This window comes from Hemitrygon akajei, chromosome 1, assembly GCF_048418815.1.
Source record: "Hemitrygon akajei chromosome 1, sHemAka1.3, whole genome shotgun sequence".
Classification (NCBI taxonomy): domain Eukaryota; kingdom Metazoa; phylum Chordata; class Chondrichthyes; order Myliobatiformes; family Dasyatidae; genus Hemitrygon; species Hemitrygon akajei.
The window spans coordinates 104553251-104580046 of record NC_133124.1 but is presented as its reverse complement, the minus strand read 5'-3'; the positions used below and the strand labels follow the sequence as shown (position 1 = coordinate 104580046).

General features: G+C 40.7%; 1 protein-coding gene across 1 annotated transcript; it reads left to right on the top strand.

Moving 5' to 3' along the window:
- The first annotated feature begins 316 nt into the window (after nucleotides 1–316).
- On the top strand, nucleotides 317–26498 carry LOC140729241 (xin actin-binding repeat-containing protein 1-like). The gene is made up of 4 exons (XM_073048803.1): nucleotides 317–464; nucleotides 10285–10369; nucleotides 15419–15473; nucleotides 17894–26498. The coding sequence occupies exon 4, from the start codon at nucleotides 17894–17896 to the stop codon at nucleotides 25595–25597; it is 7704 nt and encodes a 2567-aa protein (XP_072904904.1). The 5' UTR covers nucleotides 317–464; nucleotides 10285–10369; nucleotides 15419–15473; the 3' UTR covers nucleotides 25598–26498.
- Nucleotides 26499–26796: the final 298 nt, after the last annotated feature.

Sequence of the window (26796 nt, the reverse complement as noted above, 5' to 3'; positions counted from 1 at the left end):
ATCTCCAAGAAACACGAGTTTCAGTGATGCCATTGTCATTTGCTTTTCAAGCCACCATTAACATCTTAAAGAAGAGCAGGAAGTGAAGTTGTTCCCCGCCATCAGTTTAGCTGAGAACTCATGCGCTTATTATGTCCTAAGGCTCAGCCAGTGAGCAAGTGCCATCAGCACGCCTGGCTCGCAGGGATGTCAACAGCATGAGTTTTCCAATGGCTTTTGGAAGCTGTGATTGACTCAGCCTGATGGAGCAGCCAGACTTCCAAATCCCTATATATAGAGCAAGCTTATCCTCCTAAACATAGAACACTGAGAGAATCAGCTGTCGGCATTTTCCCTAAGCCTGAAACAGACCCAGACACAGCTGGGAGCAGGTCTCCTTCCACCTACTGAGAATTCAAATCTATCAACTGGAATTCTATGCTTAAAAAGTCAAAGAAGACTGAAAAGTGAAGAAAAAGATTTCGGTAAGCTCGCTACTACTTGTGAATTTTAAGGGAACTTTTTGAAGTGGACATCATAATGCATAAGAAAAATAGAGCATAATAGATGTAATCGATGTACTGTGATGACTTGAAATTTATGATCATGAGTCAAAATTTAAGATTAGGCATTTTATGCCCAAACAGTTCTCTAATTCATTAACAGAAGTAATTAGCCCTATTTATAATATTGGCACTATTGGCCATTAGCTATTACATATTAGGCTGCATTGCAAAGAATAGGGCTGGAGTCACTTTTGTTCTCAGCCTGAGAGTGGTTTCCACTAGCTGGCTAATGATTCAGTAAATTCTTGCTATTCTGCTGACCATAATCAGTCTGCGTGGGCATCAAACAGTTTCTGGTCAATCCACTTGAAACACATCCGTGGTAACAGGGCACAGGCAACAGCTTTCAATTGGGGAATGCAATCGTTTCCATATAAAGTTTTTGAAAGTTGCCTGAAGCTCAGTTAGAAATAAGACGTATATCTGACCTACAGTAAGTTTTAACTCAAGTATGAAATTTGGAAGGGGTGGGGGATGTTGTAGATCTCTCTCCTGCTTTTTTCTAATGATTTCTCCTTTTTGCATACCATTTAATATCTAAAATACTTTTGTATGAACATAATTTGTAATGGCATTTTACAACAAAATTATTGATGCAGGAAGGTTGTACATAACATTGGGCTTCTCACATTTGCTGAGGAACTATTACCAACAAATTGTACTTTATTTGTATGTTGACTGCTTAAGATGAACAATTGATCTGGGTTAAATTATACCTACAGTACTAATCGCTTAAACAGTAGTCTACTTTGTCTGTCATGAACAATGAATTGTACAAATATTGTCATAACTGAATAGTTAAGTTCAGGAAGATTAAAGCCTGTTTCCTCTGACCTGGAAATGTTCTAATTGACAGTTGCATGGTGTGTGTTAGAATTCCTCATGAATATGAAGCATACGTTTAAAGCTCTAGAGTCTTTTCTAGTTATGTCTAAGGGAGTATTACAAATAGCACAGACATCATGAATACAAGTTTATATAGTGTCTTTGCCTGCTTAACAAATTAATATGTCATTTAGTTGGAGTGAGATTAAATACTTTTAATATGACCGGTGCTACAAATAAATGCAACTTCTGCTAATTATATACTAAAACCAACAAGAAAATAAAAAAAAATCTCATGCTGTGCATGGATTTAAAGAAGAATAAAGGGAGGCGTCAAGGGTATATTTCAGCAAAAATAGAAAATTGGGATGAGAGGTTCCAAAAGAAGCTTTTAGTAAGAGATTTCAAAGTAACTGCTTAAGTCTAGATAGTGGGTGAATGGGGAAGTATACAGTGGAGTGAACTTAGAAGAGGAGACTATATTAAAGGGCTGGAGAGTTTCTGGAGTAACTTTATGGTGGGATCTACAGAATGTTATTTTGAAATCAACTGGAGAGGAATTTTTCATGATAAACGGAAATTGTGTGAACCAGAATTAATGTGAGAGATCTGGTGGATTCTGGAGTTCTACAGAGTTACCAAAAGAACCGCCTGATGTAATTTGACCTGCTCTGAACAGAGAGGAATGACGGAAGGGAGGATGGTGGTGGGGAAGGGTGGGTATGTTGTTTGAAAGCAGATTCTCTTGCAGTACTGGCACAAGAATTAAAATGTGACTCATCACTTGTTTTTTTAACTTTTAAATAGAAGTTATCTCAATAACTTTATTCAGATTCCAAACTTAAAGCTCTTTCTCTCTACAAATATCTTGCAGCTTTTCAATAGAACAAATTCCATTAGTGGCAGCATCCTTCCAGTCCCTTTCTAGTATGTCACCTATGTGTGAGTAAAGACAGGCTCTTTGATCAAGTAGGCATTAGAACTAAACATGACTGTCTGCAGCATCTAGTGACTTGTATTGCTTGTCTCATCCTGGCAGCCAATCAAAGCACCCCAGATAAGAACAACCCCGGAACCAACTAAGGGTTGACCAAGCTGTAGATTCTATTCATGTAGCCAAAGGGGCATTTAATAAAGAAGGTATAAATCTTTATTAGCTTCACTTCAGATTTTTTCTTGGCAGAAATAAAATTTCATAGCAATTATAATTGCAGCAATCTGAATCTAGATTGGTAGAAGTAAGTGACTAGTTTACAAGAGGAATAAGAAACAGCTGAGAAAATCAGTGAATAAGTATGCTAGCAGTCATTGCTATTACACTGGACCTGTCTACCAGTGTCTCATTTTTATGATGGAATCACTCCTTTTGTCCTTTCTCACTATCTCTAGAACAGTCCTCTTCCTTGTATTTCTCCAATCTGGACTTGTGTGCCTTGGAGCTTTCAAGGCCAAAGTTCAAGAGCTCTCTCCCTAGACCTTTCATCTCCCTTACTTCTTTGACCCAGATTTGGTCACTTATGGTGTTGTCTCCCCTTTTGCATCAATGTTAATTTTTACAGTCCTGTGAAATTCTTGAGGATGATTCCCTCTAATTAAAACCCCAAGCAGTTGATGTTTCTTGTTCCATCAGAAGTGAATTAATTGAAAGAAGTTGACAAGATTTCATTATAATTACAATTGCCAAGAATAGGGAAAGGAAAATCATTCTGCGATCCCATATATGTTGACTTGTATACTAACAGCTGATGATACTTGGCCTTGGTCGTAGCCATATGGCCAAGTATGCCATCATTTTTGTACTGATTAGGCTCACACATAAGAATGGACCCCAAGTGGTTTTAAACATGTCCGTGCACCTGCCCATCAGCATGCCAGTGGCAGTATACAAGGATGCATCATTAAGCTTTGTTGAATATAAATAAATCACTGCTTTTCTTTGTATGTTGCTGTCGGTCATGTTATATGCATACATTTTATGTGGCATATTGACTACTGCTGTAGGCATGGGAAACTGGGACCTAACAATCCATTGATGCCCACAGCATCTGCACATATCCTGAATCAAATTAAGAAAATATCTATAATAATCATAGGAAGTCCCAGAGAATGAAATACTTTCCAATGCAGCCTCAGCGGTAATGTAAGAAAAATGACTGCCAATTTAAGTACAGTAAACTACCAGAAGAAGCAGGATGTTAAAATATTGAAGTGATTTATTTGGTTTTAAATCTATTCATAGGATGAAGCCAGCATTTATGACTTATGGACCATTTCAGAAGCAATTAAAAGTCACTCACATTGTTATGTCCGGAATTTTATACAGGAATGATAAACTTTCTGCAGTGTTCCTTTGCTAAATAATATTAGTGAACCATATGATTTCTTTGAATGCAATCTAGTAGCTTCATAATCACTGTCATACTTTTAATCCAGATTGGTTCCATTAATGATCTGGATTGATGGATGAACAGCACACTGGGAGGCTGCCAAAGTTGTCCTTTAGATAATGCCATTGCACATTTTAGGTCCCCTGTAGAGCTAAGCACTGCATTAGTTTAAGATCTGATCAGTGCAGAACATCTGAAAGTGCAGCATGCCTTGCTGTATTTCAACCTCGGCCTATAATTTGTGTGTTCAAAGCACAATCTTTTGATCCAGTGATAATCAATGTCTTGACTCTGTCGGTATCTGCCTTCATGACATTTGGTGCTAGTATTGGCACAACTCAGTAATTTAAAATGGGAGAGGGATTGGGCTACCACCTGCAGCTGGACTGCTGAGGGATCCCTAGCAAAATGGCACTGTGTGAAGAAAGGCAATGACTGTGTCGGAACCTAAATAATTATTTCATGTTCTGAACCTGCCTTCTTGCAACAACTGAACACTACAGCCAGCGTTCAGGTCATCTTCATCAAGATTCCTCTCCAGAAATAGTAACTTCACATTCCTCTAATTCCTTACAATTGGCAGAAGCCTAAATGGATGTTCTTTCTGATTTATGGCCTGTTCATGTCATAGACAAAGATTGATATTTGATTTAATATCTGCAGTTTTGAAGAACACAGAGTATTTTATAAAATTGCCTAGTTTCTGACCATAATAGGGAGCCAAGGTCAGTAAGGCAAGATTTCAAGATCTGTAATAGAGAGGTAATACAAAAAGATGTGATTGTTTGATGGTAAAGATCTCAGTTCTGGGACTTTGGAGAGTTCTGCTCCATTTGGAGTGCTTCTAATTACCAGGAGAAAGACCTTTATAATATTCTGGTATGGATGTATCAATGTCAGGTATTATTCATGCCACTTAAGGGTAAGGAAATGACTAACTTCCAAATATAACATAATATAACATCCCGTTGATGTTCAGCAGTGTCAGCATAGTCTCCGCAAAGCACGTACTGCCACCAGCAGTATTCTGCATGTAACCATTGGCAAGAAACTTCACATAAGCAACTACAAAAGAATGATGACTCTAAGAACAGGTTAGGGATGGTACACTGCACCAAGCAACTGACCTCCTGATCCCCACAAAGTCTTCTCACCAATTACACGAGTGCTCTCCACATAATTTCACAGCACATGAGAAGATTGATACCATTCAGGACAAAAGAGCCATTGGATTTACATCCTTTCTATTGCCTTAACCATTCAGTTCCTCCAGCACTGGTGCAGATGACTATCACTTATTGGCTGCAGCATGCTTTCCAGAAACCTTTTAAGGTTCCCTAAGCAGGACCTCTCAAAGCCACAAACTCTTCCACAAGCTCAAGAGTACATAGGGATCTACCATCAGCAAGTCACACACCATCCTGACTTGGAGATATATTATTTTTCCTTCATCACCACGAGTCTGAATCTCGGAATTCCATATCTGACAGGTAGCTGCGGTTAGCTTCACCATACAGATTATGGTGTTCAACAAGGTGTCGCACTACTACCTGTCAAAGATAATTGGAGATGGACAGTTGATTCCAGCCTTGCCAACAAAACCGCTGTTGCAGGAATGAGGGGAAAGGAACAGGGCCAAGTTTAGAATAAAGAACCACATGGTTGGTTTGGAGCCCAAGGACTAAGCGGCAAGACGAAGCCCATGTTGCTAAACCGAAGCCCAGTAGCAGGACGCGTGCCAATGATGCAGCAACATACACATGCAGTGACAATTAGTCCCATGTGGTGTGGTGGCAATGAAACAAACCAAGAAACAATCATTTAAGGTATAAAAACATATCAGCTTAATGGCATCGTACAGTTTGAAGTCCCAATGAGAGAACAATATGTGGCAATCCATATATCTATTTCTCTCTTTTCTCACTTTATCTCAGAGAGTTTGTGGTGAAGATTATCTCCTAAACTTGTTAAGAACTTACTTTCATTTAAAGATTTTAAAGATTTGTTTTGGAAGATTATCTTTATTTGGCACAAGTACGTTGAAACATTGAAACATGGAGTGAAATGGATCGTTTGCGTCAAGGACATGCAGGGCAGCCCACAAGTGTCGCTATGCTTCTGGCATCCATGTAGCACCCCAAACTCGTATGTCTTTGGAATGTGGGAGGAGCTAGAGTACCCGGAAGAAATGCACCCCACCACTGGGAGAACATACAAACTCCTTAAAGACAATGGCAGAAATTGAAACCCCAATCTTACAGGTGATGCTGTAAAGTGTTGCACTGACAGTAATGTTACCACACCACCCCTTCATTACAGTCCTTCTATATTTAACCACAGGCAGATGTGTTTCCAAGGCTTTGGGAAACACAACAACTAAAAGATCATTAGCGCTGAATCCACAAGGGAGAGCCTCAAGAGTACATCTCTAGGTCATGTGGGTACAATTCTGGGCAATTCCCAGTTCTGCCTGTGGAGACCAGACCCACAGCCAATGCTCCTCTTGACTACTGGAACCATGACAGAGGTAGTAATATTACCAAAGTTCTCAAAATATCCAAAGGCATGTGTTTAGTCAATTGAAAATAAACTTTTCACTCCATGTCTGGGGGACACACAGAGTCATACTGTTAATCACAAACATTTTCAAAGCCAATAGACAACCAGGCAATAAGAACTGGTCATGTATTTGGCTGTTGAGCATGAATCTGGCTTTGGCAACAGCTGAATTTATTTTTGAGAACACTTTGCATAAAATGCTATTTAATATAGTGGACAGCTTTGTATATAAATTAGTCATTTTTTCCATACTCATTTCTGTAGCTCATAATATGAGGTATCAGATGTTATGCCCTGTCTGCATCGATTTTCCCAATCACCTCAGAGCCGAAAGACTCTGGTGGCCATGTGCAAGTTAAAGGATGCTTGCTGTAATATTGATGTTTTGCCTCAAATTCTGCAACAGTCACTTTTGTGTGCTGCACTCTTGTCCACAGGATCCATGGAAAAGGTTCATAGTATTTCTGTATGATGCAGCTAAACATTGCCACAGTGATATTCACATACCTCCCAGAGGTTTCAGGGCCCTCATCGCAAGAAGACCCACCAATACCAGCCAGTAGGTGTGGAGTGTTTATGTGGATCTCAGAGCTCCAAATACCCACTCCTCCTAGTCCTTTTCCCTCATTTACAGTACATGATAGCCTTTATGCTAACTTATTGAGGCCGCTATGGAGCGTATCTTTTGAGGAGCTGACTCACTTCCCAGGGTTCAGTGCTGGATTGATTGAACAATCTTTGCTGTCAGCTACTGAAGGGAAATTTGCAGCGAAAATGATAAATAAATATGGGTTAAAATTACTGTAGCACTTTCTACTGAGATTTTCCCAAATTAAGAGACATTTCTTCCAGTTACCTGATTTGGGTAATTTAGGTACTAGGGTTACATGTCCAGTCTAAATGCATCAAAAGTGGGTGAAGTCCAATTTCTAGGTAGTGGCGATCTCATGTATAAAGTGCCTGCTGAAATGTGCAATAAAAACATCATTGTTCTTTATAAAGAAACCGGATGCAGGGTTTCATCCTGAAACATCAACAATTCCTTTCTCCTCCACACCCTCACAGATGCTCTTGAACCTAATGAGTTCACAAGCAGATTGTTGCTCCAGACTCCAGCACCCACTCTCTCTTGTGTCACAAAACGTGTGGAGTTTAGCTATTAATTTTGCCCTACTTAGTTTTAGTGATCAAACTGAAGACCTGAATGGGGCCATGTAAATTCAAGGCCTTTCTTTCAACAGATGAAAACACTATGTGGACCTCTCGTAATTTGGTTTGGTGAATCTTTGGAGGGCAGCGTAAGGTCTCCATGCATGTCAGACATTTAGCTGCCTAGACAATAAAAGCTTAGAAAGCTTAGTAATGGGATAGCAAGCCGTGATGTGATTGTGCAGCAGATCCTGTGATTATTTATTGTTAGTAACCTAAGGCCCTAAAGCCATTTGACAGTGATTCCTGTAGAGATGGATCACTGCCTCTTCCTGCCCTTGTTCTACACAATGAATGGGCTAGCATTCCCTTTGCTTGAGGTCATTGTTAATTTAGCACTGAGGCTCTGAATTGTTGGCTGACAATTCGGAGCAGCTACATGCTGACACTGCAGCTCCCTCTTCGTGTGTATGTGTGCTTGCTCCTTTTTGGCTATCAGTTGGCTCACTATAGGCTGGAGGGACATCTCTCCAAAAGCTATATAGGACTATGAGACACTGGCAGATGAGTAGTTCAGGTTTGACATTACTGGCCATTTTGTGAATACATGTAATATATTTACTTAGATTAAAGGAGAGAAATGTAAGGAATGTGTCTTCACTGTCAATGTTCTTTAAATGATAAATAAGGAAACCTGGAATTCAAAACGAAGAGCTCGGTTTCCTACTTGGAATACCAGCAATGTTGAGAAGAGTCAGAGAGATTCTTATCGGGCTCAGCAGGGTGGAAGCAAGATGGAATGGATGTTTCCCTGACTGAGGCTTCGAGAATAACAGGTTGCAGTCTCAGAAGTGTAGTCCATTTAAGGCAGAAATGAAGAGAAATTTCACCATGCAGACAGAGTGATAAGTCTTTGGAATTTTCTACTTGGAAGGACTATGGAATTCCAGTCACCGAGTTCACTTAAAGTACAGGTCAATAGATTTCTGGATATCAAGGGAATTGAGAAATATAGCTGCACTGCATTAAACTGGTGTTGATATCGAAAAGAACCCTAATTTTGTCTTGTGTAGTAATGTTTTTATATCCATAAACATTGTTAGAATGTGTAAGATGATCAAAATAAATGGGGGAGGTTTTACCTCAAGGAAATACAGTCATGACTTAGGCTGGACTTCCACCCGTAGTCTGTGGGAAATGGATTGATTCAGAGTTCAATGGGAAGAGTAAGTAGATTTTCTGTTTCTGTCTACAACAATCTTTATATTCTTTCCCCAAACAAGGAAATCCTCACAAAATCCACCTTTTATAACCTACATGGCTGTAGGCCTCTCCCTAACTTGTAATTTCAGCTTCTGTCTGATCATTTTTGCTGTAAAGCACCTTAGGAAGAGACGGTACTGAACTGTGGAGTACTGTAAGTTGTGTAGTTGGGAGCAGAGTGGTTATATGGGAATATAGACAATGTAAGCGAGTGGACAGAACTATGGCAGGTGGTGTTTAATGTAGAAACTGTGATGTCATCCATTTTGAAACTGAGAAAGCCAAACTGAAATATTTTCTTAATGATGAGAAACCAGCTGCCATCGAGGAGTAAAATATCTTTGGTGTCTATCTGAACACAAGTCGCTCAGTACTCAGATCACAGTTACAAATATGCTGATGGAATGTTGACCTGCATCTCAAAGGACTGGAATGCAACTGTGAGGAAGTTACGTCTCTGAGTAATCTTTAATTCCAACAACCCTGTCTCCATAAATCATGGGCATCTCTGCATGATCTTCAGTAGACCGATCTGGGCCTTTGGAACAGAGGTCAGGAAATCAGAAACACATTAATAATGTTTTACTTCCCTTTACCTTCCTCCCCACTCTCCAGTTTCTGCACGGATTACTCCTTCCATGATTCCTTTATCTATTTGTCCCCCAGCTTTAATCTCCCTCCTGGCGTGTGTCCCTGCAAGCAGCAGAAATGTGACCCCTGCCCATTCACCTCCATTCAGAGACCCCAGTAATCCCTCCCGGCGAGGCCTGCTGGGGTCATCTACTCTATCCTGAAGTGTCATCTCTACATTGGTGAGACTCGATATAAATTGGGGTACTGCTTTGTTGAGCACCTCTGCTCAATCCACAAAAAGTAGAATTTCCCAGTGGCCAACCATTTTAATTCCTATTCCCGTTCCTGGTCTGACCTTTTGTTTCATGGCATCCTCTTCTGCCATGATGAGACCACTCTCAGGCTGGAGGAGCAACTCCTCATATTCCTTCAGGCTAGCTTCCAACTTGATTTCTCCTCCTAGTATTTTCTTTTCTCTCCCCCTTCCTTCTATTCCCCACTGGCCTCTTATCTCTTGTCCTCATCTGTCTACCACCACCCAATGATGCCCCTCCTCCTTCCATTTCCCACATGGTCCACTCTTGTATCAAATTCCTTCTTCTCCAGCTCTTTGCCTTTTCCACCTATCACCTCCCAGCTTCTGACTTCATCCACCCCCCCTCCCCACCCACCTGGCTTCCCCTATCACCTTCTAGCTTGTCCTCCTTCCCTTCCCCCTCACATTTTTATTCTGGCATCTTTCCCCTACCATTCTAGTCACGGTGGAGGGACTTGGTCCAAAACATCGACAGTTTATTAATTTCCATAGATAGTGTCTGACCTGCTGTGTTCTTCCAGTGTTTTGTATGTGTTGCTCTAGATTTCGAGCATCTGCGGATCTCTTGTGTTTACATTAATAATTTTAGCATTTTAGGAGCAATGCTTGTAAAAAAAAAAATTTTTTTTAAATTGGAATTTGATAATAAGGGCTTTTTCTTTTGCAGATGAGGAGAGATTGTTGAATCTGAGGACACCAAAGAGAAATAACCAGCCACTATTGGAACAAGAGGTCATCCCTGTCAGAGAAAGGTCAGCCATCTATCTGTCTAAATCTGAAGCAGACCCCTGAGTGAAGTATTCAGCATTCCATTCATTTTCTTTCTCAGTCATAGCCATGGAGGTCAAGGGAACACAGTGAGCAGCTCTGGCTTGTGTTCTTAAAAGGGAACCTGTTTTATTAAACCTTGCTTAGAGGATTCTTAGACTTACTAACAGGAAGTTTGTGATGGTTCTTTTATTTGGGATTTCTGTCTGGTAAAGAGGAGAGTTAAGAAAATGCACTAAAGATTTCAAAAAGAGCTGAGAAAATTAACCAGGTAGATTCAAGGCTGCAATAGGGAAGCAATAAGGATCTTCCTTATTTATTTACATATCTAGATACGTGATTCATGTTAAATACACCCATTCAAGTTGTGAAATTGAAATTGGTCTAAAAATATGAATGTGAAAGCTGGGCTGGACCACAGTAGGCATAAGGTAGAATAAGAATGGAGTGTGGGGCGAAGGATGGGGGTTATTCACCTTCATTGGTCCTGTTCAATGAGATCATGGTTGGCCTGTACCTTAATCCACTTGACTCCATATTTCTTAATATCTTTATGTACCAAAAGTCAAAATTTAAATTATTGATCAGCTAGAATCCACTTCTTAACATGAAAGAGATGTTTACATACTGTATCTGTCTCTCATTATGTTAAAAAAAGCCTTTTAACCTCCCTTGAATCAGCTGACTCATAATTTCTCAGAATCTGGGATCAGCATTTATTGCCTGTCCCTTAATGCCTTTGAAAAGGTGGTGCTAGACCACCTTACGGAACTCTTCGAGTCCTGCTGATGAAGTTATTCTTGTAGTGCTACTGGGTGGGGCATTTAAGGATCTCAACCCAGCATTGATGAACGAATGGCGATTTATTTTCAAATCAAGGTGATGTGTGATTTGGAGGGGAACGTGTAGGTAGCAATGCTCCCCTTCTTCATAATTTGGAAGGTTCTGCCAGACTCGCTAGGTGGGTAATTGGAGTTCATTTATTTTGTAGATGGTATATAGTACATTCACTATGTGCCACGGGTGGATGGGGCATCAGTCCAATTTCTTTGTCCTGGATGGTGCTGAGCTTCATGAGAATTAATGTAGTTGTACTCATCTAAATAAGTGGAAAACACTCCTGTCTTGCACCTTGTTGATGATACAAATAGTTCAGTGTGTCAGGAGCTGAGTTAATCTCCACAGGATAACCAGCCTTTTATCTTGTCATCATATTTATCTTGGAATTCTATATGAGTTTCTGGTTAGTAACCACCCTCTAGGATATTGAAAGGGGGAGTGCAGTGAAGGTGATGTAGCTGAATGTCAACAGTCCCTTGTTGGAGATCATTATTGCCTACATTTCTGTGGTGCAAATGGTATTTGTCACGTACCAGCTTATGCCTGAATGTTGTCTGGGTTTTGCTGCATACAGACATGGTGTGCTTCATTTTCTAAAGAAATTTGATTTATACTCATTGAAGTTTAGAAGAATGAGAGGTGCTTTTATTGAAAAATGCAATGTCCTTCAAGGACATGACAGGGTATATATTGAAATTGTTCCAATAGTTTAGAGTTTTGAAAGAAAGGACACAATATACAAAATACTGCTTAAGTTTGCCCGGAGGATTGTGAATCTCTAGCATTTTCAGCTCTAGAGAATTCTGAAGTCCAAGTGTTTGGAAATACTGAAAGTAGAAAGTAGAAAAAAAAAGGCACATGGAGGGCAATGTGGATCTTGTGGATCAATGTGGATCAGCTTTAAAGAGCTGAATGGCCTCCTCTTGCCTGAGAGAGTCATCAACACACAAATGGGCCCTTCAGCACAACCGGCCCATACTCACCCTAAGCCCAGTTGTAGTTTTGAACGACACCTTCTGCTAGATCACTGGAAATAGTTTGCCAATTTATCAAAATTCCAACACACAATAACCCCAATTTCAGGGAAGACGCGTCTAGTTTATATTTTTTGTATCAAACCGCAACGTTTTAGTGACCTGTGTCCCTCCTTCTGAGGATCTCCGGAGTTCTTAGCACATTGACATTTTTTAAAAAAAAGCGATTGGAACCAAAATCCAAGATGAGCAGCTGCACAGCCCTGCAATAAAACCCGCTGTAGTTTTGCCTTCTCAACTTATCATTTTTTTTGTAATTTATTCGATACTCCTGAAAAAGGTACCCCAGAAATAATTATATGTAGCTCATAATAATTAATTGACTACAAAGTGTTTTAAGACACTAAATAATTGCAAGTTTCACTCCATTGTGCTACTCGTGAGGGTGAACTGGTTACGTTGCACACTATATCAGGCACAATGGTTAAGTTTGCATCAGGCAAGAGCACCACATACTTTAACAGGGCTGGATTTTGGATTTTGGAAGCATGCTAATCAAACTACGTTAGTTAAATATCTCCCACAAGGACAACTTGTGCCCCTTTAAGGAACTGATTCAATGGTATTTGTTAAACACAGTATATACATTCCTGCCATGCTATTTTTATCTGTTTTTGTTTTTTATCTGAAGTGGTTTATTAATCTTCCACTTGATTCTGGTCAATGTTTGCTCAACTAGTGGCAGTTCTTTGGAAGCTCAGCATAGAATGAAACAGCCAGACAGATCTAGTTTCTACAGTTCTGGGCAGTTTCTGATCAGCACTAAAATGACTTCTGAACTGGATCAAACATGAGGAAATCTGCAGATGCTGGAAATTCGAACAACGTCCTGACGAAGGGTCTCGGCCCGAAACGTCGACAGCGCTTCTCTCGATAGATGCTGCCTGGCCTGCTGTGTTCCACCAGCATTTTGTGTGTGTTGTTCTGAACTGGATGGTGGGTGCATATCCTTACTTAATACGCTCCTGCCACCTACTGGAAGTTGTGGGGCACTACAGAATTAGAGCAGCACACACTTCTTTGTGGTATTAAAATTGACCCTTGATCATGTCACACCATTATCACTCATCAAACTCCAAGGGCTGACTTGCTGTTTTCAAAACATTGAAAGTAGTATGATTGACATTGACTATATGAGTTTCCTAAAGGTGTTGATAAAGTAACACAGCATATTGTTAGCAAAATTAAAAGTAATGGATTCAATTGGACTGTAGCATTGTGGACATAAAATTAGAAAAGAGACAAAAAGCAGAATAGATTGATTGATAAAGACTTTTATTCAGAATAAGGAACAAAATAGTGTCTTTCATGAGTAGAAAGAACCATTACTGCTGGCACATAGGCAGAGACTGGGGACTGCAGTACAGGGATGGGGACAGCAAAACTCCAGGAAGCAGAGGAGTATTTACAAGATTCAGTGGAACTGGACTATATTCTGGGATTCATCTTTGAATCTGAGGGAATATGCCAGGGCTGTCACTGACTTCTCCCAGACCTTGGCATGTGCCTTTGAGAACACATTGAGTCTTCCGAAACCAGAAGTCCTGGAAGAACCAGGAGATTCACAGTGTGCATTCGAGACAGGCAATCCTGAATCCTACAAGAAGTCCAGGTATGGCCGTTGTGAGTGCAAAAAGACCACTCGGAGTGAAGCCAGAAAGAGAATCGCATGCACAACAGCAGGATCATGATCAGCTAAGTGAGTGGGCCAAGGAATGGCAAGTGCAGTTTAACTCCATATCAGGTATTGCACTTTGGACTTTCACAGGGCCTAGGAGCGTTGCAGATCAGAGGGAGCTCAGAGTACAAGTACAAGGTACACTGAAAGTGGATTCGCAGGTAGACAGGTGGAGAAGATGACTTTTGTCATGCTGGCCTCTATAAGTCAGGGCATTAAGAATAATATTTGGGAGGTCATGATAGTGTTGTAGAAGACATTGACAAGGCTACACTTGGAGTATTCTGTTCGTATCACCCTGTTATAGGAAAGATGTATTAAAACTGGTAAGAGTACAGACAGATTTACAAGGATGCTGCCAGGATTTAGTTACAGGGAGAGTTTGGGCTAGAATTAGACTGGGGGGTGAGCTCCTAGAGGTGTACGAAATCATGAGTGGCATAGATAGGGTAAAGGCACTCAGTCTTTTCCCCTCGTGTTGGGAAATCAAAAAATAGGGAATATATGTTTAAGGTAACAGGTAAGTGATTTAAGAAAACTTAAGGGCAATATTTTTTTAAACAAAGGGCGCTATCTATTAGGAATCAGCTGACAGAGGAAGTGGTTGAGGTAGGCACAGTAACAAATTTTAATAGACAGTTGGACAGGAACATGGATTGGAAAGGTTTACAAGGTTTTTGTCCATATGCTGTCAAATGGGACGAACTTGAATGGAGCATCTGGTTGATGGGGACCAGGTGGGACAAAAGGCCTGTTTCCATCCTGTACAACTCTATCACTCTTGTAAAAAGAAAGATACTGCAACAACCATACTGCAGACAAGGAGCTGGATGATATGCTGAAGGTGCTTGTTCATGGAAAGCTATGCTGTAAACAGATGCAAATATTTTATCATGTGCAGACTGGGATAAACATTCAATGAACAAGAAACACTTTTCAAAGCTGGTCTTATTTCTTGTATATTACTCTGCACACAGTTCTTTCTAGATTAGAAATCAACAGGGAATATACTTCGCACATGGACTTAGTCCTAAAACCATCTGCTGATGACAATAGCTTCTCTCCATTTCCCTCACCATAACTTAGTTATCTCTCTAACAAATCTCAAAAGAGAACAACAACCTAATTCTGAAGGAGCTGAAATTCCTTCATCTTTGGAATTATTCCAGTAAATCTCTTTTGCACTGCCACAAGAACCTTCCTGAATTTCTGGTAAGTAAAACCAAATACAGTGAAAACACAAAAAGCTGGAAGTGTGCAGCAGGTCTGGCAGTGTCTGTAGAGAGAGAAGCAGTTAACATTTCAAGTTCACCACATTTTGTTAGAAATAAATGTAGTACATTGCTTTTGATCTAACCACTGTTTAATCAAGGTGAGAATGTTTGCTCCACTGTTTATGCCTGTATAGGCTTTCTGTCTTTTCAGCAGATTTGCAGAACCTATTCTTGTCTAAATTATGAAATGCTTTTGATTTATTTTAGAACATTACTTCTTGATAATACTTGACAAGCAGTAAAAAGGCCTCAGCAGATAGAGGTAAGAAAAGGCTGTGTTTGATGCTGCTGAAATTGATTGTTTTTGACTGTCCGAGTGCTCAACACTTTATTTCTTACCTAAATTTGGCTTCCACTAGTTCCCACTTGTTGTTCTGCTCTAAGCCAACCAGTTGTCACACCACTATTAATATTATATCAAGAAAGCACATTGCACAATCATTTCCTATCAGTGATCATTCTTCCTTCTTCCACATCCCCCCCAACACCTGCAGAATTCTTCCAAATTTCCATTCTCTACTGGGAGGCAGGTGGGGGGGGGGGGGGTGTCAAATGCAGCAGACTTTACCCACAGCTTCAGGATAGAGGGCCAGTATGGTCCACCTCATCAATTTGCTTTCTTCTGTTTTCATGTTTAACACTTTCTATAAATATTGAAAGTGCAAGGATACTCATTTTTGGATGAATCTTTTGGTCTTGATTGTTGAATATCCTCAAGAGGAAGGCAGACTTAACAATGTACATTTATGTTGCTATTAATCCTTAACAATGTTAGCTAATACATCTGCAGACTGTAATTCCAGCCCTTGGTGAATTTGGGTAAATCTGAGAGGATATTGTTTTGCCACTATTTTTATTACTTATAAGCTATCACTGATACACTTTAACCTCCATCAAAAAATAGTATCCAATCTTAATCTTTGGATATTGGTTAATGCAGTTAAGCCCATTTCAGTAAACCAGCTCTATGTCTTGCTGCCATTCAGCATAAAGAAAAATACCAACGAACTAGAGTTAAAAACTCATTTTCTTAATATTGCATTAGCAATGAACAACATTCACCAATTCCTCACCCTAGTCAAGATCACTTATTTGATGCGCTTCAATTGATACTATTGGCCATCCTTTTGCTGTTCAAATTGACAAACCATATTAAAATCACATGCTAACTACGAATGCAAGAGATGATGTGTTCTTTAATGTGAAAATTTGTGTATTTTGATGTGTAAGTATGCTTGTTTATGTGTGAAATTTGCAGTGAATGACTTAGCAATATTTTAAAAGAATAGGAGATTATTGTGATCAAAAGGCTATTGACACAAGCTTTCTAACTGTGTTCTAATACTGTTGCAAAAGCCATTGGGGAGATGGAATATTCCACTGACTGGCAAGTAACCCAAGCTCACTGGTCATCAACCCTTGAAATATGCTCTTTGGCATGGGATTTTATTGGGAGGAAGGTTGGCTAAAAAAAAATGCTGAGATCATTTGTAGTAATTGGCTGATCTATAACAGTGCTCTGTTCTTACTCTTATTTCAATTATCTCATCCCTCAGTTTCTGTGATCTCCTCTAACTCTCTCTGGCTGTAAGATATCTTTGCTCTAATTCTTGCTCTTCCTCATTTATTTTTGAATTACTTATTCCACCACTGGGAACCAAGGCCCGAATCTCTAAAATTCTTGCCCTAAATTCTCTGCCCCACACTTGTTTTCAATCCATGTCTTGAAATATTCTTCTTTGGTCAGGTTTATCATCTCCAACTTAACATTTCCTGATGTGTCATGTTGATACTTTATCTGATATTGTTTTGTTAAAACCAGAATATAATGAACATTCTTGTTGATCAACTTGTGTTTAATGCTGGGGTCTCTCACTACAGATCAGTTCCAGAATATTCCAGAAATAATTGTCATTGTTCTCTTAAGCTTTCCAATACATTTACTTCATTCTGAAGATCAGATGCATAAATACATTGCAAAGATAACCATGCCCACAGTCACTGCCATTTTTATATAAATTTAAGCAGCCTTGACTGGAATATGTCACATTCACCCTTTCTGTGTGTCTTGTTCGTTGAGGAAAAGTCTAGGGGCAGCACAGCTTTTAAAGCCGCAGCCTCAAAGCTCAGCATTCTGCCTCAATCCTGACCTCAGCCAGTCTCTTTGTGGTGTTTGCACATCACCCCCGTGACAGTGTGGGTTTTCACCAACTGCACCTGGCTTTCTTCCACATCCCAATGTTATGTGACTTGCAAGGTAATTTGTCCCTGGAGTGTAGGTGAGTGGTGGATTCTGGAGGAGCTGATGAGGATGAGGGGAGAGCAGAACAGGATGAGTTGGTGGTCAAGCTGGGTTCGGTGGGTTGAAGCACCTGCTTTTGTGTTGTCTGACTTTTAAAAATAACATGCTGGGCTGCTTTCTGTAATGTGAGGACGTTCTCCTGAGTTTTGATAAAGCTGAGGACTGTGTGCTGTGTATTGATGCTTCTCTCTCACCAACTCACTTTGTGTGTTTTCTGCCAACACCACTGGTGAAAGGTTCAATAATTCTTCTTCTTCAAATCCATTTTAAGTTGTTCATAACTAACCATTTGAATTACATTTTGATTGCCACTAAACCACATTGCATGAAGCAAGTGCCCTTGCTGATGAATCTTCACCTATAACCTTGTTTTACTAAAGATGGCTCGGAACTTGGACAGGATCCAATCATCGGAAGTGAGCAAGACCACGGAGGATGAATTTTTACCACTGCCACCTCCTGATCTGCTTGAAGCTTCCACCAAGCCAAATGTAACAATGAAAGAGCAGACTCCAAAAATCCCACCCCCTCCACGTCAGACCTTTGTCAAGTTCCATCAGCAACGGCAAATTAATGAACTGAAGAGGCTATATAAGCACATGCACCCGGAGCTAAGGAAAAATTTGCAGGAGGTGGTCACTGAGGATTGGGCAGAAGTGCTGGATGCTGAACGCATGGCTGCAGCCTTAACAGCTGGTGTCCATGGCAACAGTGATGCAGCACTTCAAAGTGAGGTCCAGTCCATGCGCTGGATATTTGATAACTGGCCACTGGACACAATTGGAGATCACCAAGCTACCAAGAAGATGAAGGAAGAGGAAGCCATCCTCAGTGGAGATGTGAGGAGCACATCATGGAAGTTTGAAAACCAAACAATAGATGCCATCAGTTCCCAGCACTCTGAATTTTCTGCGAATTCCGGTGTTGCCAAAGAGCAAACAAAGGGTGATGTCCGCACTGCTTTGTGGCTGTTTGAAACTCAGCCAATGGATTCCCTGAATAAAATCTATTCCAAAGACAATGATCTACAAGAAGCAGTTCTGAAGGAACCATTACAAAAAGGAGATGTCAGAGGTACCAAGCTATTATTTGAAACTCATCCGTTGTGTGACTTGGGACGGAGCAACTCAATGGAAGAAAGCAGCTTATTACAACTGCGTTCAGAAGTACAAGAGGTGAAAGGGGATGTGAACAGAACTGTGAAGCTTTTTGAGACAGAGCCACTGTGTGCCATTCGTGATACTGCTGGCAATATCCACCAGATCAAATCTATCTGCAGAGAAGAAATCCAACAGAGTGGTAATGTGCAAAGCACTCGGTGGCTATTTGAAACACAGCCCCTCAGTAGCATTAACAGAGATTTCTCAAGGATGAAAATTATTCGAGGCATCTCCCTGGAAGGGACACAGCAGGGGGGAAGTGTTGGCAAAAAGCGATGGCTCTTTGAAACACAGGCCTTGGACACCATCAAAGAGCAGACTGAGGAGTTGGACAGTAAAGCCAGCATCAGGGTGATAGAAGGAGGAGATGTAAATCAGAAATGCTGGCTTTTCGAAACTCAACCTCTTGACTCATTAAAAGAAAGTCCACCCGATGAGCTTGCTAAGGAACCAATAATTGGAGGAAATGTGAACTCCACTCTTTGGTTGTTTGAGACTCAGCCAATGGAAGTCCTGAAAGACAGCTTTGAAGTTGGACAATTGAAAAGAGTTATGACAGAAGAAGAGAAGGGAGATGTGAAGCATAAGACTCACGTGTTTGAAAGCTGCTCTATAGACAGCATCAACAAGGAGCAATGTGACACTTCTAAAAGCAGCGACACATTGGAGATACAGAAGGGAGATGTCAAAGCTTACAAGTGTCTTTTTGAAACGCTTCCCCTCGATTGCATTAAAAATTCAGATGAAATCTCAATTGGGAATCATGTAGAAGTCTTGGCTGGAAATGTAAATGAGAATAGAGCTCTCTTTGAAACTGTCCCCCTTTATGCTATCATGGATGGCGCAGGCCACTGTCATCAAGTCAAGACAGTAAGCCGAGAGCAAGTCATTAGTGGAGATGTCAAACACTATAAGTGGATGTTTGAAACCCGCCGCCTGGATCAGTTTGATGAAGGTACACAAAATGTGGAATTGGTTAAAGGCATCACCAAAGAGGAGATCCGATCCAACAACATGGAGACAACAAGGTGGCTATTTGAAACACAGCCACTTGATGTAATCCACGCAAATGTCAACAAAACAGAAAATCAGACCTCTGAAAAAGAAGATTTAGTGAAAGGTGATGTGAGGACATGTAGGTGGCTGTTTGAAACACAGCCAATGGATGCTTTGTATGAAAAAGCTGAAGTTAAGCAAGATTGTGAAATGCAACCAAAAGGTGATGTCAAATCATGCACCTGGCTCTTTGAAACACAAGCACTGGACAGCATCAATGAGAATGAAGAGCAACACCTGAAAGTCCACACCATGCAGATAGATGATGTTAAAGGGGTTGATGTGAAGACTAAAAGATATCTGTTTGAAACAGAACAATGTGGAAATCTTGTTGGGGAATTTAATGCAGCTCAGAACATGAGGTACACAAGTGAGGTGGACGTCCAGTCTGGGAAGGTGTCAAGAGTGAAAGAAATTTATCAGAGCACCTCACTCAGTGAAATAGGCGACACGGAAGAGAAGAGAAATAGCTTCACATCCTCAGAAATGGATGGCACACAGCCGGAATCAGGCTGTGTACACAAGTTCACTTGGCTCTTTGAAAACTGCCCAATTAGCTCCATTAAAGAAATGCCTGAAGAGGCAATACCCAAGAGCACAATCACTGACGTAAAGGGGGGCGATGTTGGTGGCAAAAGGTTTGTTTTTGAGACCTATTCACTGGACCAAATAAAAGAGGACACTGATATGAAGGAGTTGTATTCAACAGAGGAAGAAACTGTTGCCAAGGGTGATGTGAAGTCATGCACCATGCTGTTTGAAACGCAACCCCTCTATGCACTCCGGGATAAGGAAGGCCAGTATCATGAAGTTACTACAGCAAAGAAAGAGGAGATCATGAAGGGTGATGTAAGAGGAACCAGGTGGCTCTTTGAGACAAAACCATTGGACACCATCAGGCCAGTGGATGAGGTATTTGTGATCAGAGCAGTCACACAGGAAGATGTGCACAAAGGAGATGTGACAGCGGCCCGCTGGAAATTTGAGACACAGCCTTTGGATTCAATCAGAGACGAGGCACAGCCGAGGATAAAGGTAGTGGATGAGGTCCAGGGCGGAGACGTCCAAGCAAACAAGCAACTCTTCGAAGGGCAGCGAGCAAGCCAGAGATATGTGAGGATGGTTAGTGTCCGTGATGTTCAGAGTGGAGATGTCAGGACGTCAACTTGGCTGTTTGAAAACATGCCCATTGACTGCTTGAAGGGAGAAACTGAAGAAACCACAAGTACAACGACAGTCCAACGAGAAGATATACAGAAGGGGGATGTGAAGAGATGTACTTGGCTGTTTGAGTCCCAACCATTGGACAGCCTAAAAGATTCAGACTTTTCAATTGACAAAGAAACCAAGGAGGAAGTGGCTTGTGCAGACGTGAAGACCACAACATGGTTGTTTGAAACAACGCCTTTAGACACATTCATTCTTTCACAATGTAGCACAGAAAGTACCAAGATGACAGAACAAAATATCCATACAAGCTTGGAAACCCTCATCAATGCTGGAGCCATCAAGTCAAGGGGACTTATTATTGAATCAAGTGAGACAGGCATTCTAAAGATGGCCAAATATCAACTGATGAGTCAGAATGATCCACAGATTCTCAAAGAAGAGGTTATAGGTGGAAACATGCAGAGAATTCTGATGCAGTTACTTCAAAGGAAGGAATCCCTTCATTCTGAAGGTATCATGCTGAAGGAAGATGAAAACGGAAGGATTTCTCAAAGTAAGATTCAGCTTTTTGTCCAGTCAGAAGTTAATATTAATGAAAAGATTATTAAAGAAGAAAGCACTTGTGCAATTTCTAGCTTTTTAATGGAAGACAGTAAAATGAAACAAGGAATTTTGATTCAAGAAACTGACAAGGGAATTGCTCAGATTACCATCTATTCTCTCATTAACCGGCCCCAAATTGTGGAGGTTGAAAATGGGACAATCAAAGGAGACGTCAAGTCTACAATTAATAGTCTTCTTGCTTCAACTCAGCAGCAGACAGCATCAACAGTAAAACGTGAGAAAAATGAAAGAGGAAATGTACAGCTTTACACAACGTGCATTGAATCTGGGACACTGGACTATCTCAAAGACTCTCAGGAGGATTCCGACGATCCTGATGTTTCCTCTCAGGAAAAGGAGATTGTACGTGGTGATGTTGAAGGTGCCATAAGAAACCTGACAGAGAGTAGATGCCAAATTGAAAAGACAGTTGCTGATATTGTGCCAGGAGATGTTCAAGGAACCAAAAAATACTTTTTAACAGAAGCACAGCGAGGGCAAGGTGTTACTCAGAAAGATGGTGTATTGGGTGCTGATATCAGTTATGCTCATCAGACCTTTGGGCAGGCTGCAAATGCAGGATTAAAAGACGAAATTGCAGCTGGTGATGTTAAAACCAAGATGCAGTCACTGGAGAATGTAAAACACCAAACAAAAATCCCGGATATGGAAGATACTCCTTGTGGTAATGTGAAGGACCCGCTGCAGGAGTCAATATGTGATAAGAAAAAAGCGAAAATCAGTAAGTGTACAGAACCCAGGTTTTGCTCACGAAGTGAAGCCTCCATTACAGTTTCTAAGGTGGACACAGAAAATGCCACATGTCGGGACCTTCAGACAGCAATGGAGAACCTCAGAGAAGTTACTGCCGAAGCACATAGCATACAGCAGAAATCTAGGGTGCAAGAACATTTCCAGAGGAAATCACAAAGTACAACAGAAACTCTGCAACATTGTCACCAAGGCAATCAATTCAGGAATACACTGGAGAAAGAGACAAAGAAGCACACTGAGATCTCCACACAACAGCAAAGCAGTGCAGCATCAAGACATCAAGCAAGTACCCAAGTGACTGTCAAGCAGTACCAACAACCAAAGAGCCAACGGGATAGTCTTCAGGTCAGTGCCTCTGTGGGAACGGAAGGACTTGTGTCGTTTGTGGCTTGCTCAAGTGAAAGTCAGAAATGTGAACACTTAACTGACATAGTTCAGAGCAGCAGAGGTGAAGTAAGAGCTGCCTCAGAACAAGTGCTGTCTCATGGTCAACACTTGTTCAATACCTTAGAGAAGGAAGATCGGGCAGTGGCAGATCAGGAAATAATTGTCAAGGGAGACATAAAGTCAACTATAGAAGCTTTAAAGGATTCAGTGACAGAGCAAAAATCTGTTGAGAAAGATGAGGTGGTCAGAGGTAATTTGCAGGCAGCTCTCCAATCCCTAGGAAAAGCTAATATGAACGTATCCAAAGGCGATTTTAAAGCCGCCATGATATATAGAACAGCGGGCCAGTCACATTCACGTGACCAAAAGAAGAGTGGTGTTAGAACTGTTTGTAATCAGATTTCACTACCACGGTCTGATGCTGAGTTTCCTTCTGCAGTTCCAGTGATACAGTCCACTGTACCATCGAACAAAGCTTGTGGCCATCTTCCTTTAAACCAGACAAGTCTACCTGCAGTGAGAAATCCAGCTTCGTCGCAATCTCCTCCACTACTTCCACTCAAGGTGAAGGAGCAAAACATTGCAGATCAACCATCTATTGCACCAAAGCCACCTTCAGTCCCACCAAGACACATGCCAGTGCAGGGTGGGAAACCTGCTCTGCCTCCTAAGCCAGAACATTTGCAAGCAATCCATGCTGTTCCAAGTCGAACCCCTCCAGCAAGGAACTATGCATCAGCCATGTCCAAGTCCAACCCATTACCTCCAGTTGTGTGCAGATCACCTCCAGTAAAACCTACAAGGGCATCACTTCCACCAGTAACTACCACTCCATCAAAGTGTCAGGAAATGGAGCCAGAAAGGCAACATGAACAGCTTCATTTGGAAGAAAAATCCACCACAATGGCTTCTTACACCAAGGTAATGAAAACTCCTTTGCAGTTGGCAGAGGAGAAATACAGGAAAGAAAAGGAAGAGCAGAGCAAGTTAAATGCGATGGTAATTCACCCAGTATCAAATATACCAGCTCAAGAAATGCAGCAGAGAGTAAGAAACTCCACTGGAAGTCTTGATTGCACCAACGTCTCCATGACAAGGGAACCAGAAGTGATACCTAACCCACAGAATGCTGCAGCGGAAGTCCAGCGGTTCACGCAGTCCTGTTCAAAAGAAAGCACAGCAAGCACTGAAATGTTTCAGGGAATGGAATCTGCTCCTCGAACACTTGGTACCCAAAACAAGCCAAATTTTACTCAAATTGGCCTGCAGAACAGCCCAGAAAAGAATCTGACAATGACTGAGGATAGATCTAATTTATCAAAGAAAGGTAAAACTGTGTCACCAAAAACCTCAGCCAGGATCATTGCCCCACAGTGTTACCAACAAGCACAACTGAGTGCAAAGTCACATCACCAACAGCCAGTCAAAGCTTCATTTGAACTATCAGAGAGTCAGACTGTCCAATGTCAGGGGTGCTCCAACCAGCATAGGTTTAGTAACCAAGCACTAGCTGCAAATGACCAACAGCAGCAGCACAGCCCAAGGCCAGATGCAGTTGTCATGCGAGAGGACCGACAACAATGTAAAGAGACAGAGGATGACCGCAGAAAAAGGTTATCTGTTCACAAGGAGGAGATAATGAGAGGAAATGTGAAGGCAGCAATGGAGATCTTTGAAAACCTAAAGAAACGAGAAGAATTGCAGAAAATATTGACTAGAGTTAAAGAATTTGAAGAGGAGACTTTTAAAGTTGATGTGAAAGGTCTGAAGAGTTTATTTGAGAATGTGCCTGAGTGGGTGGTGCCTAAGAATAATGGGGTAAAGCAACTTAAAGCAATTGACAGCCAGAAGGATGAGATGCAGAATCAGCCTAGGATGGTCAAAGATGAAGCAGAAAGTTTGTCTTCAGTGGAACTTGTGTTTGAAGATCTTGAAAGGGCAAGTGCAGAGATAACGTATCTGAAAGAGCAGACATTGGCAAAGTTACTACATATTGAGGAATCTATTAAGAAAGCCCTGTACTCAGTCTCCAACTTGAAATCAGAGTCTGACATTGCAGGGCTCTCTGGTTTATTTGGAGAGTCACTGGGAGCTGCTACAAACTCCACTGCTCCTGGTAATATCAAGAAAATCAGTTTGGCCTCCAGCAAGTCAAGCTCAGAGAAGACCATGCAATTGAAAGAATATCATGCACACAAAGAACAGTTAGAAAAGTCACTGGATCAAGCCAGGCCATCGTTGGATATTCCACCTGTTTCCGCTCGTGTGGGCTCTCCATCATCTCCTTCCTACATTTCCATTGAATCAGCAGTTAGAAAACCTACAGGTCCTTTGAAAACAAAAACATCTGCCTCAGAACTTGAGATTGAGTCCTTTACACCCTCTCCTCAAAATCAAGCTGTCTCACCCTGTTCTGCAAAAGTGACAACCATTGATGATTGCAATGGTTTCTTTCTTTGCAATGGATACAAAAGTGCCAGCAAACAAACCGAGTTACCAAAACATCATTCAGTGCCAAGAAAGGAATTTGTGCAAAAAGATGCCAGCAATGAGTTCATTCAAACAAGCAGAAAGGAAAGCAATATTGTTAAAGGCAGTGACAATGTGACCAACTCACCTACAGGTTGCATCTCTCTGAGTGGATTTAAAACCAACATTGCTGATAGAACTCAGAGCCCAGTGCCTCAGAGAAGCAAAAGTGTTGTGGAGTTCAAGACAGGCCCTGATGAAGGTGAAATAGTTGGTACAAAGACCATCATGGAAAAATATGAAGAAATTGATCGTTTTGGGAACAAAATTATCACGTCAAAAACCTCAACCACTGTCACAAAGCAGTCTGAGTCAACAACGTCATCGACATATGAAGTAGTTCAAGCACTACCTAGGTATGATGTTGTTGCTTCGCCCCTTCTTAATAGACATCTGCAGAGTTAGACAAGGACTGCTGAAGGTTCACGACCTAACATCGAGGAAAATGGAGGCTTGTTTCTTTCTATTGAGAATCCCAGTTCAGCAAAGAGATTGAAGTGATGCTGCAATCCTTTAACATACAACTACCACCAATCTAAGAAACACAGATGGGGGAGAATAAAATGCACATTGAAACTGATAAATGAACGAAAATAAGCATATAGTATGCAAGGTCAGCTTCTATGAAGACAGGATAACATGCTCACCTTTGGGCTGCCAAAGCAGAATCATTGCTAACAAAGGATTCATACTAAATGTTAACTTTTTGCAATTGTCAAACTGAAACAAAAACAGTATCAACATTCTAGAAAGGTATAGAAAAATACTTCATCTGACTGATTAATGTTTGAGAACCAGAGAACTGAGATTTATTGAAAATTTTCTCGGTCCTCAGAGACTAGATTTGATACTGTGCTGAAGTTAAAATCTGTGGCATGTAATTTTAACTTTAATAAATGGAGTAAAACTGATTCTTTTGAATTAGCCACACATTATATACATCATCACCAATTTTTCTTTCCTCTCCATGAGAAAATTAAATTTGGTAGAGATCTGGTGGCCAATTCAATATAATCTATTTTATAGCATTTGAAAAAGGTGGAATTACCACATGTGACATAACTAATATTTCCTGTTTTTATGAAGACAGTGTTGTGTTCTGAATTAGACTAAGATTATCCATTACTATTCAATTTTTCTACTTACTTTTTCTCAAGTTTCTTTTGTACTTTAGTTGTACATTCAATGTATCAGCTCAACGAGGAATCCCAAAGTCTTTTTTGCTTGCAAACTGTTCTTCTTCTTTCCTGTTTTATTTTTATTCCCATAATTTGCTTTAATAAACTTTTTAATATTTCTTCAGCTCTATCTTGTTTTGCATATAATCTGTTTAAGGAATATGGAGTTATTTGGGCTCTAATTTTAATGAGGCATTTTACATTGCTGTGTTGATCTGTAAAAATGAATTAATGGGATTGTAAATATTGATAAAGCAATTCTTTAGTAATAAACATCAAACAATGGAGGAACAATACTTGCCCCCAGTGAACACTCTAGGAGGGCAGGAAAATCAGCAAAAGTTCACTCTTTTGGTTGCTATTCAGTGTCCCATTCTATATATAATACACAGGACCCCTCCTTATCTACATTCCACTTCTATGTCT